Source organism: Gekko japonicus, unplaced genomic scaffold (assembly GCF_001447785.1).
Source record: "Gekko japonicus isolate JY-2015 unplaced genomic scaffold, Gekko_japonicus_V1.1 scaffold2509, whole genome shotgun sequence".
Classification (NCBI taxonomy): domain Eukaryota; kingdom Metazoa; phylum Chordata; class Lepidosauria; order Squamata; family Gekkonidae; genus Gekko; species Gekko japonicus.
In genome coordinates, this window is record NW_015172082.1 from 130,257 (window position 1) to 149,520 (window position 19,264).

General features: G+C 40.4%; 1 protein-coding gene across 1 annotated transcript in view; it reads left to right on the forward strand.

The window, feature by feature from the left end:
* Positions 1–19,264, forward strand: part of CWF19L2 (CWF19-like 2, cell cycle control (S. pombe)) — a 110,873-nt gene that overhangs the window by 19,268 nt on the left and 72,341 nt on the right. Inside the window, exons 2-7 of the mRNA XM_015420889.1 lie at positions 2,696–2,806; positions 4,630–4,746; positions 6,485–6,598; positions 14,763–14,882; positions 16,165–16,249; positions 18,302–18,417. Coding sequence (XP_015276375.1) covers positions 2,696–2,806; positions 4,630–4,746; positions 6,485–6,598; positions 14,763–14,882; positions 16,165–16,249; positions 18,302–18,417 — 663 coding nt within the window. The remainder of the gene's footprint in view (positions 1–2,695; positions 2,807–4,629; positions 4,747–6,484; positions 6,599–14,762; positions 14,883–16,164; positions 16,250–18,301; positions 18,418–19,264) is intronic.

The following is a 19,264-nucleotide window of genomic DNA, read 5'->3' on the forward strand; positions in this document are numbered from 1 at the left end:
TTTTAGTTTCTGCTGTGATCCTTGTGCTTTTTCTTGATGTTTTATTTTAAAAATTGAATTGTCAATCCCACTATTCCCCCACCTTTCCATTTTAGGCAGGCATCTTTTAAGGGGGGGAGGTTTGGGAGGTGCCAGTTATCAATGTCTGTTAAATAAACAAAATATCACAAGAGTTCTAAGCATATTTGTATTTTAAGTAAAAAAATAAGTTAAAAAGTTGTGTTTGTATCTTTTATAAAGTTTATATCTCTGCCAGCTGGCATTATATTTTATGACATGCATGGCCTGGCCCCACAAAGTCCAATTTATGTCAGATCCGGCCCGGAGCTCTTCCGCCAGGATTTTGGAGCTGCCACCACCACCACCACCATCCCCACTGCTATTACCACTGGGAATGCCAACTGACATCGTATGGCAAAGAGCCCTGATCCACTGGACCCCTAATAACTGCCTGAGCTGATTCCCCCCCCTTTATGACATCTAAGTATCTTCTTAGGACATGCAGTGCAGACCAACGGTACCAACACATAAGACTAGCACTTTATTATTATATTTGGTTTTAACATAGTATTTTAATGTTGTATTTATTATCTATATGTATTTTGGAATTGTATCTGTTGTAAGCCGCCCTGAGCCAGCCCTGGCCGGGAGGGCGGGATAAAAGTTTAACAAGTAAATAAAACATAAATTGTAACAAATGAGTTCGACACCCCTGAGTTAGAGATTACTTTTGGTTGTGATGATGACAATCAGGATTGGTCGTGATAATGACAACCAGGCTTTGTCATATCTTAAATAAAATTATGAGAAACTCTGAAGAGGTTAGGATTAACTTTTGTAGCAATACATTTTTTAGCAATAATTAGAAAACATGGCCATGAAAAGATGAAACCCTGAAGCCTAACTCCTAAATTTATGGCCTGGCTTCTACAGCCAGAGAAAATTGGTCAGGGCCTTAAGCATTTGACTTCCTAATGTGTTTGGAACAATCAAAGTTATATGCAGCCAGGGCTCGTGACACAAGGCAAAAATTGCAGGAAAATATAAATAAATCTGCAAGGACAAAAGGAAAACCAGTTGGCATTTCTGTGCTACAGGACAGCGCTAATGAGCTCCGAATGAAATGCTTACCTGGTAAGGCTTGAGGAATGTGAAACAATTTAGCTTGGTTTTTATAGCGCAAGAAAGAAACCTGCAACTGGCAGGGGATTTAATTATAAAATGCAGAAGGGAACCAAAAGATTGATGTCAGTAAGCGATGTGTGATTGTATTTGGCAAATGGAATTAGAGGTCACTGTCTGGAGCTGAAAGTGAAAATCAGTCTGGGCAAAATTATTTGTTATTGTTAGGAAGGTTGAAATGGTCGAGACCTTCCCTCTGGAAGGATGGAATATTGTCATACGGGGGATGGAAAGTATATACTGTGAGGTTTTACAGACAGAAGTATCACAGGTATTATTTAGTTCGGGGATGCGGTTGGTTTTGGGATTAGTGCTGTAAGGGTCATGAGGAGAGAAGCTTGTCTTTGGATTTTGCAGCTCATTTAATGGATGTATTAGGCATTTATTTTATTTTCCCACCCATTTAGGATCTTGCAGCCATCCCTAAGCTGACAAGCTCTTCTCCGTTGAGCTGTTTCTGTGGTTAAATGTTTCATCATTGACGTATTCCTGAAGCTAGCCTGTAGCTGCTGCCATGAGTGAACAGCTCCATTTAGGCATTACTATTGGGCATAGAGAAGTCTTTCTCAAAAGCTGTCAGCAGTGATTCTTTAAACAGTAATGTGAGCAAATAGGGCTTAAACCCAGTAGTTTCTACCTCTAATAGCAGAAAGAACCATTGCTTCTTCCCATCTGCACCTCATCCAATCCATGCATTGCATTAGGTTTGTGCTGAATAGGGTTGATTTGTACTCCTATGCTTTCAGCGGAAGATCAGGGTCATCTCACAGGACGAATGTAGTACCATCAGTTATGGCTTTTATAGGGCCGTTGCAATCTTTGTACCTGATCCTAGACATCTGTTTTGTAACGCATTGTTTTTTAGGATTGAACATTTTGTAAAATATGAGGCAGCAATTCTGTAAGGTAGCATTATGTTATCATTTGCTGGTTGAGTGACCAAAGTGATCAAATAAGTCATTGTGTTTTGGCTGATAAATTCTGCTTCAGTGGTTCTATAACTCTTGACTTACGTTGCAGAAAGAAATTTGTATGTTCTTCATGCTGGTGATCAAACTCTGTATATCTGATCAAGTGAGTTACTGCTTATCAGAGCTTAGGTTCTAACAGGTGTTGCATTCTTTACTGTGGTACAGGCATGCTTCTTACAGGGTTTTTTTTGCGGGGGGGGGGGACAGAAGTATGGCTACCAAGAGAATTTGTTTTTCTGAGGTTAAACGTGTGTCTTAATTTCCAGGACTTACGGCAGATTTCAGTGAAGAATTAAAGTACACTGTTAATTGTTACCTTAAAAAAGAAATCACACCTGGCCAGCATAATGCATGATTGGACTGGCAGAGTAACTTTTAAAGTTACTTTAAAGTTATGGAGAGTTATGTGTTTATTCAAAACTGAAATTCCCTAATAATAACTTGTATATAAGAACTAAGCGCTGAAGGAGAAGTGGAATAGTTATGCGTACATCTGTATTGTCTAGAATTAGTTTTCATCTTTCTTCTCTCCTCCATTTTAGGCAAAAGCTGATTATGAAAAGGAACAGCGACGCAAAGAGCTGAAGCGACTGCAAGGGGAGGATACCTGGATGCTCAGTGATGTGACTGCACGTGTGGAGGAGTTGGAGAAGGTGGTACTTGTAGCCTGATCTTATAAAAACTTGTGCCTCAGCACTGTCAAACGTGGCCCTGATGTTATGTTAGCCATGCAATTGGTTTTAATGTGCTCTTTTAGAAAACATTTCTAGTCTCTTCACTGGCTCTAGGCCGGTAACAGTAGTTAAAGAAGAAATATCGAACGTCTTCTTAGCAGTCAGATTCCAGATCAACTACACTGAGGCACAGGCTGTAGCAAGACCTATTGTTGGCACCAGTTATAATTCAGCCCCTCCCCCCGAAATCCTGTTCAAATAAAAAGAATCTTAACTCCTTTGGGAAATTTTAGGATCAAGTTTTGATGGCTGTTTAGAGGAAAGGGTGCTGCATAGTGACAGGGCCTCTGCCCCAAATCTGCTTTGCAAATTGATGTTGAAAGGGAGTCTATACATTTATCAAATAAAAAGTGGCGTTGGCATCAACGCTAGATTCCAGTCTTAAGTAGTTAACACTGAGATTCCCTTTTTTTATTAGCATCCGATAAAAACTGAAAGATTGTGTGGTTTAAAAGAGGCTAAACACACGCACAAACGTGCAGTCTGAATATTTTGTAAGAAAAGCAAAATGTGTAAATGGAACGGGACTAATAACTTTTGATTGGCGCTTTGATTAGCATGAATAATCAGAGAAGCCTTCAGTCGCTGATCCCCTGCAATTGAATTTGGTCCCCTGTTAAGTCACAGTAATGACAATATGCAAAGGCTTAATTTGGGACTCTTGAAGGACCTGTTACTCTCCAAGCTCCCTCTTCTCTGGATGAGATTTGACTAGGAAGAAATTTTGCTTTTCTTTCCTTTTGTAGCAAAAGAGAACATCCAGTGTGGGAAGGCTGCACTGAGAGACTGAGTTGTCCTCTGAAACTGGTTTTTCAAGACATTTTGGTTAATTGCTATTATAGGGAATGTTCCGTGCTCTCAGATTTGTTGAAGAGAATGTTCAGGATGTGGAACTCATAGAAGGGAGCTATAGTTTCACTTCTTTGATAAATTAATGCCCTTAGTAGCAGTTGAACCCTTGTCTTCAAAATACTCAGGTGCAATGTTTCCTCTAAGCTGTGGAGTCTTGTGAGCCAAAATTCTACTTTGTGAGCTACTGGCATTAAAGTTGTGAGTGAGCAATTGTGCTCCTGCATAAATTAGTTTGCTCCTGGAGCCATCCTTCCTGAGCTAAGACAAAAATGTGTGAGCCGGAGGCTAAAAAACTGTGAGCAAGCTCACACTAACTCAGCTTAGAGGGAACACTGCTCAGGAGCATTTCCAGTGACTGTTTTCAAAAGGAGCGTTTACTCAGATTTAAGCAAGTAACTGGTTATAATACAGATTGTTAATCAACCGAAAAATCCTGAATTGGCTGTGAATCACAATGCCCATCTTTCTTTCAAGCATATTCTTCATTTTTGTTGTTCTGGAACGTATCTTTTATGTTCTTTATAATTCTTTATAATTTTTTTTACACTGTTCTGCCCAGGTGCACTCAGTGTGATGCACAATAAAATACAACATTAATAGTGCAGCCTTCAGCAGAGTTATACCCTCCTATGTCCATTGAAGTAAATAGTCTTAGGAGGGCTTAACTGTTTAGGATTGTTCCTTGAAACAGCAGTCCAGGATTTGTTGCATCCCGAGATGTTCAGGAGAAAGAAGGGCATATAAATACATTAAATAAATAAATGGGGAAAAAATGGGGGACTAGTATCATGGTTAAATTGATGTTTGATATCTTCAGTTTAAAAATGGTGGGAGGAGGAGTGCCTTACTGTACTGGCCTGACACATTGATGTAAATGTTTCTGCATGTAGGAACATTCTGTTACCAAAAAGAAAAAAAAGGAAAAGCACTCGAAAAAATCAAGAAAAGAAAAGAAGAAGAAGAAGGATAAAACTGAAAAAAATGATGATTCATCTGATAGTCCTTCGGTACGTTGCTCTGTGAGATCCCAGTTAGTAGAAGGCTATGGCCAACAATATATGGGGCTGTAATTATGTGTTTATAAAGATGATTGTTGTGCATGCTTAAAGTGTACAGTTGCTGTTGCATTATGTTCTTAAGTTGTTCAAAAAAACCCCCCAAAACCTTATATCCAGACCAATTCTGCACTGACATTTTTGTCCCTCATTTTTCCCTATTGCTTCAGGGGCCCCCCCCCCCCAAAAAAAGTGTTTTGCTCTCCAAAACAAAAGCCCCACCCCACCCAAAAAAAGCAATAGGGGAAAACAAGTAACAAAAATGTCACTGTGGAATTGGTCCCAGTCTACCGGTTTCTTTTGTGTGTGTGTGTGTGTGCACACGTGGGCATGCAAATACTACTTGCAAGTTGGAAGACACTTCCTCTGTCTTCATTAGACCCAAATGCATCAACAGTTGAGTCGGTAGACTAACAGAAAGTAGTATCAGTGGCTAATAATGCTGCTTCTCTGTACAGCAGAAGGTTGGCATTAATTTCCTCTCAAGGTTCCTCTCCTGAGAACAGTCCTGCAGTACACTCAACACAGATGTCACTTGCATTATCGCAGGCTTGACTCTCTTCTTGTGACTGCACTTGGCAGTGCTGCTCAGGGGCTGTCACAGAATGGTGGAGCATGTGCCGGGAATTTACAAGCAGCCGGGTTCAGCTCCTGGCATCTCTGGTTAAAGGATCTCTGGTTGCAGGGCCAGGAAAGAGCTCTGCCTGTCAGAACAGATAATGCCAGGCTACATTGGTTTAGCTCTGCATAAGGCAGCCCCTTCTGTCTGAGAGCTGGGATACTCTCTGCTGGTCGGTGAGCTTGATTCTGCCTGCCCTTTTTTCAGTGTTTGGGTTATTACTGTAGCAGAGTTGGAGTCTCCTCTCTGAATGTCTCGCTAAATGGTCTGCCCCCCAAAAAATGTTAAGTGAGATTTGTAATTTTAGACACCCCCTTATTTCCATTTTGAAATTTTATAAGTCCAAATAGAATAACAAATTTGCAGAAACCATGTAGTCCACTTTGAACTTTGTAAGAAGACCTTGGTTTTCATTTAAAATTAAAATGGTCATTTTTATACAATTTTTTTTTTTTAAAGCATGGATGTGAGCCTGATGATCTTACATTTAAAATATGGGTTATTAAAACATTGAAATGACTTTATATAGTGTCAGATTGTCATGTGGGAAATATCCAGATGAGCCCATTGCCTCCCAGGTTTCCTCCTTCTGGACAAAAATTGCATTCATAAATCTAAGATGCAGCCCTCCCTGACTTAGAGATAGTTTTAATCTGAATGTCTTGTTCATGTAAATACAGGTAAAGGATTTTTTTTTTGTGCAGCCCACATGATAGTATTATTTTTCAATTTTTTTAAATCTTATTTTTATTTCATTTACCTTATAGTCTGCCTTTCTCACTGAGACTCAAGGGAGACTACTCTGTGTAAATCAATACAGTCAACAAGGTGGCACACCCAATAAATGATGCAGAAATCTGGAACCAGGTAGATGCCTGAGCAGAGCAGAAATGCCTAAATAATTCTCTTCCATGCTTCAGTCTTCTTTCTTGACAAAAATAGATTTCTAATATCTTTATTTTTGCTGTGTTGGGTGAGAAAATCCTGCATTGTTAAGTAGCTGGATTTAAAAGGCATAAAGAAGAGTCGTTTTATCATTTTATCATGAAGGGAAAAAATGTGTCTTCCTAGGATTTTTCAGAAGAATGGGTGGAGGCTCCTGTTTCAGACTCCTCTAGCACAGGAAAAGCTTGGAAAGTAAAAAAAGAACAGCCCGACACTATAGAAAGCCCAGCAGCAGTTCAGGTAAGAGTCAGCAGTTCCTGTTCTGAGGTATAACTGAGGTTTATTCACGATTGTTAAAAATGGGAAATGAGGATATCGACAAGATGAATAATGAGTTTATGTCTGTGTTTTGACTGATATGCTCAATAAAAAATGTAAATACAAAAAAACCCCTGAGGTTTATGTTACACACATTTTATATTTTTAGTGTTTTGTTATTTAGCGTTTACACAGCTCTTGAGAACGTTCTTAAGTATTTCCAACACATTATTCTTACCACCTTGTAGATTTACTGTGTTGTTATTGTCGGGGGTGGGGAGAGTTGAGGCTCAGAGAAAGTGACTTGCTTGGTGACCTGGGACTTGTTGGTTCACAGCTCATTGCCTTAGCCAGTGTCCCGCACTGTTTCTTTGTTCCCAAATAGTCCATTCTGGATTTGGTACTCTGGAAATTAAATGGATTTGGATCCAAATGCGCCCTTTCGCTTTGTGGGAGGAGTCCTTCCGCCATCAAAAGTGGTCATAATACCTTTGTATTCAGCTCATGGAATAAGTTTGAAATTTGTAACTAAAATGACTTTTCTTCTAATTTGACAAAAGCTGTGCTGGCTGAATGGGACTACCATGCCATGCTAACAAAGATCTGGTGGTTGTTGTTGTTCAGTCGCACAGTCGAGTCCGATTCTTTGCGACCCCATGGACCAGATCACGCCAGGCTTTCCGGTCTTCCGCCATCCTCTGAAGTTTGCTCAATTTCATGTTCGAAAGATCTGGTAGCACAGCCTAATTTGCAACGATGCAATCCTGCCTGTTGCAATGAGGAGTTAGCCCTCTGTCTGTGTTATCGGTAAAGACTTGGGACATAACAGCAATTATCTTTTGCTAGAGTGCTCCTATGGTGGGTGGTTAACACGAGGCACAGTTCCTCTCCTAACTACGTTGTGTCCCGATGTGCCCTTTCTGGGGATTGTGTGTATTATCCCCTGTTTCATTTTGATGACATACCCTTGAGGAATAGAATATAACAGAGACAGCATGAGGGCAGTGAGAAAATGCTATGTGCCAACTAATTGGTCCAATTAAAACAGAATTTGGATTCTTGACAAAACAATGAAAATACTGTTGTGCATACACACACGCAGACATACACACACAGTCTCTTTCTGGAATTCTTTTGTTACAGTAGTTAGCTTTTAGAATCCAAGCTCCTGCTTACCAAAACCTGTATTAGTTTGCCTTTTCATCTATATAATAAAGTGTCCTTATAAGCACTACATCATTGTTGAATTGTTTAATGTATTTGTTCATCAGAGAACACATGGAAGAAACGTTGGGAATATTTTCTTATTTATGGGTGCAATGGTGTCATGTTGATGCCTGAAAAGTAAAAACCTTGTTCTGCTCAGTAAAGTAGGCACTTCAGTGAAGTTGAGAAAGAGATGGCTTTCCTTTCAAACAGCTGCATTCAAATTACTTCGGTGTGAGTGGCAGTGTTTGCCAGATGATGTGAGCTGAGGATGTGGTGCTGTTAAGCGCCATCATGCTGTCCTGAGGTTTTTCTCTTTTTTCATGTTGCATGTCACTGCAAACTCCTAACTAGCTGCTGTCCATTCCTGCCCTGAGGACTTTTCTGCCTTCATTACTCTCTAGGCTTCTCCCCTGTTTCATCATGTTAAGTCTCCAGGCAAACTTTCTTAGTGTCTAGGTACTTTTATGACTCAGGTGGTTGGTTATCCTCTGTCTGTGACTTCAAATATTCCTTGCTTCATTGATATGGGCCTCTGTAAAGGGTGTTTTGACATCTATGCAACCAACTTCAGGCACAGCACATCATCACTTGTTTCTTTGCTTGTGAGCTTTCCATATAAGGGTAAACTCTCTACTTACTTGGACTCCTTGGTTAGCCCGAAGTTATGTAGGACCTTTATGCATTCACAATGCAACTGCCCCTTTTCAATGGTATTGCTGGGTTGTCTGCTCAGGATCCCTTTTTCAGATTGGTTATGTCCCTGCCCCCTCCAGGCAGTGGACTCTCTTGTACATATTCTCCTGCAGTGTTCTTATGTGCTCCAGTTTAGGATACAGTGGATTATGCCATGCCTTGATAAATGGGCTGTGCTTCCTCTAGCGACATTAGAACAAAAGGTTCAATTCCTCTTAGAGGATTCTGATTGCAAACATACTTATTTTGTTGCTCGGTTTCTAGAAGCTGCAGAAAAAAAGGTTTTGAAGGGAGACGTTCTTAGACATGGGTTTTATTTAAATTTTTCAGTTTTATTGTTCAAGACCTTGGTGTAGGAACAGAGGAGGAAAATAAAAATTGATTTAGCTTGTGAGCTTTTTGATCTGAGTAGTCATGATGAGATGGTTCTCCTTATTTAGCTTGTATGGTAGATTCCAAGGAGTTCCTATGAGCTTGTTCTCCCATCTCCCCACAGTAAATGCAAATGCTATATTCGTTTTTTTTTAATCTTAGGGCAGTAAACTTTGTTCTCCAGCTGTGGAACTAAATACTCTTTCTACTCCTTGAAAAGAACTTGAAGATAGTGCTTGCAAAGTCTTCTTTAACCTTTTCTAGAGCATAAATGTACTATGTAAGGAAAGATGGTCTTGATCCAAGTCAGCCCTTAAAGTGTTGCCATGGTGGGCTGCTTTCCTGCACTTTTGTCCTATAACGTTACCAGAACATTTGGAAGTTGGCCACTGTTGTGGCTCCCAGTGTTATAGCATCATACATTGCAATGGGGAGGCTGGCTTCTACAGCAGTACTACATGAACCCCCAGACTCACAATCTGTTCTGCTTGCACACTTTCAAGAGTGTTTCTACCATCACAAGAGAGTTTAAACTGAGTCTGTCATCTTCATCCCTTGTTCTTGTTTTAGAACCAGAACTTAAGGCAATTTGCCACCCTTTCTTTCCCACCAAAGGACTGTGATAGGCGGGGGACAGAAAGAGAGAAGGGTGGATCAATGCAGAACTGAATATCTCTCATGAAAGAAGATGGTGGAGATAAATGTGGACGACCATGTCTGAAGAGGCATGTGTTATGTCCCCACACTGGGTTGAGATTGTTACTTCATTCCACAGGGTGAACCTCCAGTCCACAGATTTCACAGATAAAACCTTGTGTTGGCCCTGCTAAGGAGAGCCAGTTTGGTGTAGTGGTTAAGTGTGCGGACTCTAATCTGGGAGAACCGGGTTTGATTCCCCACTCCTCCACTTGCACCTGCTGATGTGACCTTGGGTCAGTCACAAGCTCTGGCACAGCTGTCCTTGAAAAAGAGCAGTTTGTGTCAGAGTTCTCTCAGCCCCACCCACCTCACAGGGTGTCTGTTGTGGGGAGGGGAAGGGAAAGGAGTTTCTAAGCCACTCTGAGACTCCCAGTGAAGGGCGGGGTATAAATCCAATCTCCTCCTCTTCTTCTTCTTCTTCTTCTTCTTCTTCTTCAAGGATGTTCAAGTCACGTAGAACAATCAGTCTGGGATTCTCCAGCATTAACCCCAAGGATATCTCTGTCAGGTCAGACAGGGTGCCCAGGGAGGGACTAAGTAGGTGGTGAATGATCAGAATACTCAGTTTATCCTTGGAATTGAACCTAAGGAAAAGGCAGTCAATACCACCTACAGTTTCCAAGGGAAGTCTGCAAAAGGAGACTCTTGGAAGATGAAAGCCAACCCCCCCCCCCTTACTTACAGGGCAGGGTGATGAAGGATCACATAACCAGGAGTTGTTAGTGAGGACAAGCACACCCCATCATTTTCATCCAAACAAAATCTGTCATGCAATCCAGATAAATATTTTTCTTCTTCAGGCACTTAGATAGATGAGCTTGGTGTAGTGGTTAAGAGTGGCAGACTCTAATCTGGAGAACCAGGTTTGATTCCCCAGTCCTTTTTGTGAAGCCAGCTGGGTGACCCTGGGTCAGTCATGGTTCTGTCAGAGCTCTCAGCCCCACCTACCTCATAGGGTGTCTGTTGTAGGGAGAGGAAGGGAAAGCGATTGTAAACTGCTCTCCTTCAGGTAGTGAAGGGCGGGGTATAAAAACTAACTCTTCTTCTCCTTCACTGACCTTGTATTGCACAGTATTAGTGATGATGCTGGGAGTGAAGGAGCCCTTAAGCCGTCATCTCTCATAAGCAGGCAGAGGTTATACAAGCAGCAAGTTTGGTTATGAATTCTCCTCTGCTTTTAGCTCCTGTACCCCAGAATCTCCTTGCTCCCATACGGATGCTTGCTCCCATAATGCCTCCACTGTGCATTAAAACCCTAAAACCATGTCCAGGAATCTCCACACAGTGGTTTTCTGCCTTCCCGTCAGATATGTGTTCCAGATGTTATATATCAATAAGCCACATGGGTAGTATGGTGCTTTCTTATGGTTGTGCTTTCCAGGGTGTAGCTGTTTGGGTTTTATCTGATTCTTTAGCTTATGGCTTGGTGAGGCTTCTACCCAGGTGCAGGGTGATGGACCCCAGGCTGCAATCCTCAGGCTAAGAGCCTCAGAGTAAAAGCAGCAGCAGCAGAACAGTTGGTTTTTATACCTTTCTTTTCTCTACCAGAAGTGGCTTACAATTGCCTTCTCTTCTTCTCCCCACATCCGGCACCTTGTGATGTAGGTGGGGCTGAGAGAGTTCTGAGGGAACAGTGACTGGCCCAAGGTCATCCAGCAGTCTTCATGTGGAGGAGTGGGGGAATCAAGCCCACTTCTCCAGATTAGAGTCCACCACTCTTAATCACTATGCCATGCTGGCTGTGTGCTCTTGCATTTCAGCTCAATCCAAGCGGCTCGCGCCCCTGGCAGGTGCGCTAGTCTTACTAGGAGCCAGTCCACAGCCTACCATAGTGGAAGGTGTTGAAGTCTTTATAGGTCAATTCAGTTCTACTTGGAAAATTCAGTTTCCTGGGTCTAGCTGACTTTTCCTGTACAAATCCATTCACTTCAGAAGATCTAATGGTAAGACTTTTCTTTAGTTTGTATCTCCTGTAAATACATTCTGGGCAGACCATACTTAATCTGGGCACTGCAGTGCTAGATGTCCCATGTGGAGAAGTCCCGTCTGATTGAAGTAAATAAAATCCTCTTATGGAACAGATGCTATTTTGTAGCTGGCCATGTCTTTTCATTTGTTTTGCTTTTTTTGTCCTAAGCTTTTTGAAATTGTTTTTCTTGAAAGGCCTACGACCTGGCCCTTGACACTGTAGTTACAATTTTATGCTTCCAGATGCAGGCAGAAATAAGTGTGTGTACTAATTGGAGCCACTTAATGGTCCATCTGATGCTTGGGCACTGTTTGAGTAGCTAGGTGTCATGAGAGCTCCGCTGTGCACCTGTGACCCATAATGGATGGGGCTTCTGCCAAATTGGATGCAGCAGAGATTGAAGCTGTGTACATAGAGAGCCATTTCCCCCCCAGTGCTCCTGGGGTGAGGTGGTATGTAAATTCTCCTGAAGGAACGATTTACAAAATGTGTGACCCTGATGAAAGAATAGAAACATCCGTATTCATATTGATGTGGATGCATTTGGAAGCTTTCACAATGTGTACTGCTATCCTTACTCATAATTATATGGTCCAAAATATGCATACATGAAATGATAGAGGACAACAAAATTGTTGTCCGCATATGAAAGATCGTTAAGTAACTTAAATGTTTAAACTTTTGTTTGAATTGTTCTCCACAAGTTACGTATAACGGAGGGCCCTAAACATTACAAACAGGAGGAGCTAAATAAATTTGCGCACTGTCTTACATAGAAATAAAAGAAAGCAATTATAGCAACTAGCACTTTATAACAGGCATTTAAAAGTTTTAACCTATAAATTATACTTTGAAGAAAATATATGTTGCCTCAGTGTTTAAAGTATATAGATTGGGCTGAATTTAGTTTTTTTTTAACATAATTTTTTGGGTTTCAGTGAGCCAAAGGAAAGGGAGTAATTTCTTGGTAGAGTTGCAAGTATAGATAGCTCCATAGCTCAACTGGGATGACCTTTGTTCTAGCATCATAATTCCCCAGATCTTGGAGTAACAGGCTGAAATGGTAGGGTGTGTGTGTCTTCCCATTTTTGAGTTCTTGAAAGGCCTATGACCATTCTTTGATATTTTTTAAGGTAAAATTTACTGGTAGATAATATCTTTGGTAAAACCATCATTTGGTTATATAAATTCTGTTGAGCCAGAAACTTCATTTTACCCCATTCTGCCAGACCTTTTTTGATTATTTTAGACTATCAGAATTATTTTTCCTAAGTTATTTTAGTTGATAGGTAATAGCACCTTGTGATGTAGGTGGGGCTGAGAGAGTTCTGAGGGAACAGTGACTGGCTCAAGGTCATCCAGCAGTCTTCATGTGGAGGAGTGGGGGAATCAAGCCCACTTCTCCAGATTAGAGTCCACCACTCTTAATCACTATGCCATGCTGGCTGTGTGCTCTTGCATTTCAGCTCAATCCAAGCGGCTCGCGCCCCTGGCAGGTGCGCTAGTCTTACTAGGAGCCAGTCCACAGCCTACCATAATGGAAGCTGTTGAAGTCTTTATAGGTCAATTCAGTTCTACTTGGAAAATTCAGTTTCCTGGGTCTAGCTGACTTTTCATGTACAAATCCATTCACTTCAGAAGATCTAATGGTAAGACTTTTCTTTAGTTTGTATCTCCTGTAAATACATTCTGGGCAGACCATACTTACTCTGGGCACTGCAGTGCTAGATGTCCCATGTGGAGAAGTCCCGTCTGATTGAAGTAAATAAAATCCTCTTATGGAACAGATGCTATTTTGTAGCTGGCCATGTCTTTCCATTTGTTTTGCTTTTTTTGTCCTACGCTTTTTGAAATTGTTTTTCTTGAAAGGCCTACGACCTGGCCCTTGACACTGTAGTTACAATTTTATGCTTCCAGATGCAGGCAGAAATAAGTGTGTGTACTAATTGGAGCCACTTAATGGTCCATCTGATGCTTGGGCACTGTTTGAGTAGCTAGGTGTCATGAGAGCTCCGCTGTGCACCTGTGACCCATAATGGATGGGGCTTCTGCCAAATTGGATGCAGCAGAGATTGAAGCTGTGTACATAGAGAGCCATTTCCCCCCCAGTGCTCCTGGGGTGAGGTGGTATGTAAATTCTCCTGAAGGAACGATTTACAAAATGTGTGACCCTGATGAAAGAATAGAAACATCCGTATTCATATTGATGTGGATGCATTTGGAAGCTTTCACAATGTGTACTGCTATCCTCACTCATAATTATATGGTCCAAAATATGCATACATGAAATGATAGAGGACAACAAAATTGTTGTCCGCATATGAAAGATCGTTAAGTAACTTAAATGTTTAAACTTTTGTTTGAATTGTTCTCCACAAGTTACGTATAACGGAGGGCCCTAAACATTACAAACAGGAGGAGCTAAATAAATTTGCGCACTGTCTTACATAGAAATAAAAGAAAGCAATTATAGCAACTAGCACTTTATAACAGGCATTTAAAAGTTTTAACCTATAAATTATACTTTGAAGAAAATATATGTTGCCTCAGTGTTTAAAGTATATAGATTGGGCTGAATTTAGTTTTTTTTTAACATAATTTTTTGGGTTTCAGTGAGCCAAAGGAAAGGGAGTAATTTCTTGGTAGAGTTGCAAGTATAGATAGCTCCATAGCTCAACTGGGATGACCTTTGTTCTAGCATCATAATTCCCCAGATCTTGGAGTAACAGGCTGAAATGGTAGGGTGTGTGTGTCTTCCCATTTTTGAGTTCTTGAAAGGCCTATGACCATTCTTTGATATTTTTTAAGGTAAAATTTACTGGTAGATAATATCTTTGGTAAAACCATCATTTGGTTATATAAATTCTGTTGAGCCAGAAACTTCATTTTACCCCATTCTGCCAGACCTTTTTTGATTATTTTAGACTATCAGAATTATTTTTCCTAAGTTATTTTAGTTGATAGGTAATAGAAACCCATATGTATTTGTATTCCTCATAAAAAATAACTTTTAATAGAACTCAGTTTTTCATACTAAAGAGGGGGCTTGAAATATCCATCACATACAATCTGTTCTCAGCATCATTGTGTTACCTGTGTTCCTGAATTTGTAGTACAAGATCAGGATTTTTCATTATTTTTTTTTAAATTAATTTAAAATGTAAATTAAATTAAATTTGATTTTAAATTGTGTTTTGTTTACAGAGGGATGAGTGGATGACCTTAAATTTTATGACTATAAAAACGCTTTCTTCAGCATCACTGAAGGCTGAAAAACAGAAAGCAAAAATATTGGAGCAACAAAAAGCCCAAGCAAGTGAGCAGGTTGGTAATGTTGTTAATGTGCATGGCATTATAAGAACCCAATCACTGCGGAAACTTACTCTGCTTCTGAACTGCCTAACTAAAGTCTCAAATTTTTCAACTAGCCATGTTAATGGCCCCATCAACCCTTAGAGACATTGTTGGCAAGTACCTTGATTTGGCCATTCAATTCCTGTTGCATAGTAGGATAAATGTTTCTGGTACTGACTCAAGGTTGACATGTGGGGGCAGGTGGTTGTGGATCTTTAGCCAGAGATTTGTTTTACAGCTGGAGGCATTTGGCTACAGAGTGATTACTGGGGAAAAGAAGGATTCAGTCACATAAGTAATCTGCAGAGCAGTGGGATAACTCCAGGCAGCAAACAAATTATTCTGAATACTTCCAAGAACAGAACTGAGCTGTCTTTGCTTCCTTCTCACCCCTTGGTGAAAAGTGGAACTCTTCAAGGCACCATTCTGTAGTTTGGAGTCTTTTGTCATTCTGTAGTATCAGTTGAGTGACAGCATATGCTGAGGCGGCTGTTCAGAGCATTTTGACTATCTAGATCTAGACCACTGAATTTTGGAGAGCTTCTGGGCTGGAACCTGTTGACTACTAATCTCCAAAGTGGACTTAAAATTTTATTTATGAAGTCAGTTGTTCAAAGGAAAAAAGTCAGCTTTCCATTGGTTGCCATTAAAATAACTTTTTGAGACCTTATTCATTATAAAACCTATTGTTAATTCGTTTGCCTACAAACTTAAATGTTTGGTGCTTTACTGGACTTTCTGAATGTAACTTGTGCAGACAGACCATTTGTAGGTTTTTAAAAACAATATTATATGGATGTTCAAACAAATGACTTACATATGCCACTGTTTGTTTTTTCTGTGGATGTTGATGGCTAAAATACGTCATTCTTATATGTCTTCAAATTACAGAAGTATAGGTAACTATTTTCTGTATGATTTTATGTTGCTTGTGATAAAGCAAACCATGGCTCTGTTTACTTTTTGTTCTTCCATATATTAAAAAAAACACAATGTAAAGATTTTATTTCTTTAATATACTGCAGATTTTTGTGGGGAGGGGGAAGCTTTTCTTTTTCAAATCAGGTAGTGAATTAGATTTTTAATTAAAAAATGTGTTTGCAGTCTTCTGTTTTTAAAAGACAGAATGAAAAGGGATGGCCTTGATACCCATCGAGAATGACTGAAGATGTAACAAATATCAAACTGGAGTTGATGAGAGGTGAAGGGGTATTTGACAGTTTTGTAGTAAACTTCTTCTCCTTTCTTTCAGTCCCTGCTTTCTGAAAGAGAGCTCAACCCTTACTGGAAGGATGGTGGCACAGGTTTACCGTCAGAAGAGGATAATTCAATAAAAGGTATTTTATTTATTGATATATAAAGTTTATGTCCCATCTTTCTGTGTTTTGACCACCAAAATGGCTCACAATGAAAACAAAGCATTATAAAACACTTCATAAAACCAAATAAAACCTAAACTAAAATACATTAAAAACAGAGAAAGCAATATTAACATAAGGCAGGAAGAAAGAGTCATGGAAGGAATGCCAAACAGAACAGAGAGGTCATCATGGGTTAGCAGTGATTGGGGTGCGGGGGGAAATAAACATAAGGCAGGAAGGCCACCATGGAGCCGGGGATCCCAGTAATCGAGGGATATGGGAGGTATGCTGGTGGGGCTAGTATTTCAATGGAAGAAAATGGAGATAAGGTCATGCTTGGCTTCTTTCCAGCCTTCGCCCCATACCGAGATATGTTGGTAGTGGGGCTAGGAAAATTTATTTGTTTGTTTATCTAATTGGTTTTTTGACCGCCCTTCGCCCTTCCCTGCTTGTGTGGGGAACATCTGACCAACATCTACTGGTAATCCCCGACCCAAAGGATGTACGTTCAGCCTCAACCAGAGCCAGAGCCTTCTTGGCTCTGGTGCCGGCCTGATGGAACACTCTCCCTCATGAGATCCGGGCCCTGTGGGATTTAATCCAGTTCCGCAGGGCCTGTAAAACGGAGATGTTCCTCCAGGCCTATTGCTGAGGCAGCGTTAATCTATCCACAATGGCCTCCCCTGCTCTGTCTAAGCTGCTTGTTTCGGTTGCTTGCTTAGTCCATCATGGCTGTTCCCACCCACTCACCTGTCTTGTTTTACCTGTTGACTACACACAATCAGTGTCTTTCTGGACTCATTAAATTGTGTAGCTGATGCCACTTAATGTTTACGCATTAGCATTGTTAGATGGGTTTTAAGGATTGTATTATATTTTAATTTTTGTATGTTTTAAGTGTGTTGTAAGTAACCCGCCCTGAGCCTGCTGTGTGTGTGTGTGTGGGGGGGGGGGCTAGAAACTGAATAAAACAATTAAATAAATAAAATCCCTGGGGAGGAGGTCCCATTATTTTGGTGCCACAGCTATGAATTGTCTTTTGATGAAAATTATAGATCAACCATCTATCTTCTGTATAACTCCCTCATTAATGCTAAATTAAAACTAAATTAATATTTGCATGCAGGTTCTGGTGCTGTCTCTGGATTAAAGTCGCAGCACATAGCTTTGCAGAATATTTTTAACATCCTTTTCAAAAAATCTTGAGTGGCTTGACCTTCAGTTTCACAATGGAAATTTCCGTTGTAGAACTAATTAAAAAAAGAACCTGATTGTGGCAGGACATGATAAATTGTTGTCATCTCATTTGGTCTCTTTCATTCCATTACACAAATTGCAGCTTTAAAATATTCAGCCACTGAACTCTCTGAAACCCATTTTAAGTGGAGCGCATTATGGATGCAGTTTGTGAAGAATATTATTTATGTAACCTTTTCCACTTCAGTTCTTCCTCTAGTGTTCCGCAGCAAGTGCAGATTTTTTTTTTAAAAAAAGATTATTCTTTTCAGTGGATTGTGTATTCATTTAGAATATAATACTAAGTCTGTTGTGCAAGGACTGGTAGAGATTGGTTTAGCTCCAGGAAGGGCAAACTCTAGTGTATCCATTTCTCCATAGTTTGAAATTTTCTGAGGCTTTAGTTCTGCGCATCTCAGCTCTTTGCTGTGATGTGAAGAACCATAGAATACAGAACTTGAAAGTCTTTAATAGTGGATGTTATGCTTCAGCACGGGTTTGCTATTTGCTGAATGTGCTAGAAGAATGGTGCGCATAAAAATGGAGAGTGTATTAATTCTGTCCTTCATTCAGACATTCCAGTATAGGACTAAGATTTCCCCCCCCCAAACTGAAGGTGAGCTGTATTTCTAAATACATGAGCACCAGCTGGGGAACTTCACCAGCATTAAGTATATTTCTGTCTGTGCTAACATATGTGCGTGATGGCGCACCATATGCAGTTAGTAATGAGGTTATGATATGAATTTGTAGTATGCAAATATCACTTTTAAAATTACTTTTGTTTTGTAGCGGCAGTAGTAGAAGATGGTGGATTAGGCTGGCTGAAGAAATCATACCAAAGAATGAGGGAGCAGTCTGAGAGAGAAAACAGGGATTTAGAAGAAATCATAGCCGAAAGATACGGGGTAAGCATTGAAAGAAGAATATCTTCCCCTAGTATAAAAAATACCCATTTGAAAGAGGGAAAAATGGAGTTCTCTACTAAAAGGGCCAACAAGTAAAAATGTCTAATGGGATCCAGTCTTAGAACAAAGTTTGAATCCAGTGGCACCTTTAAGACCAACAAAGTTTAATTTTGAGTATAAGCTTTCATGTGCATCTTCTTTAGATACACTGACTTGCATAGTGCTTTAAATCTGTATATATGAAGACACGGCTGCACTGCATAGCCCTGTCAGAAAACGGGCATTTTCACTAATTGGTCATTTGGCAGGAATTCAGAGGAACTAAATCCTGCTTCCCTTTTCTTTTCTTGAGCAACTGATTGGTGCCAACTTTTCAGTTCAAGGCTATGCATTTGAACCCTGGCAGCTGAGCAGGGGGAACTCTGCCTTTAATGGAGCACATATAGTTAGTCCAGTTCTCTAGATTCTCTGTCAAGTGCTTCCCTCATGTCAAATCAGTCCACTTCTTTGAGAAGCAACATCCTCTTTGTTTTGCTTTAAAAGAAAACTTTTTGATATGAATTCTACCCCTACCCTTTCCCTCTAAAGAGCCAGTTTGGTGTAGTGGTTAAGTGTGTGGACTCTAATCTGTGAGAACCGGGTTTGATTCCCCACTCCTCCACTTGCACCTGGCTGGATGACCTTGGGCAAGCTGTAGTTCTGATAAGAGCTGTTCTTGAAAAAGAGCAGTTTCTGTCAAGAGCTCTCTCAGCCCCACCTACCTCACAGGGTGTCTGTTGTGGGGAGGGGAAGGGAAAGGAGTTTGTAAGCCGCTCTGAGACACCTTTGGGTAGTGAAGGGCGGGGTA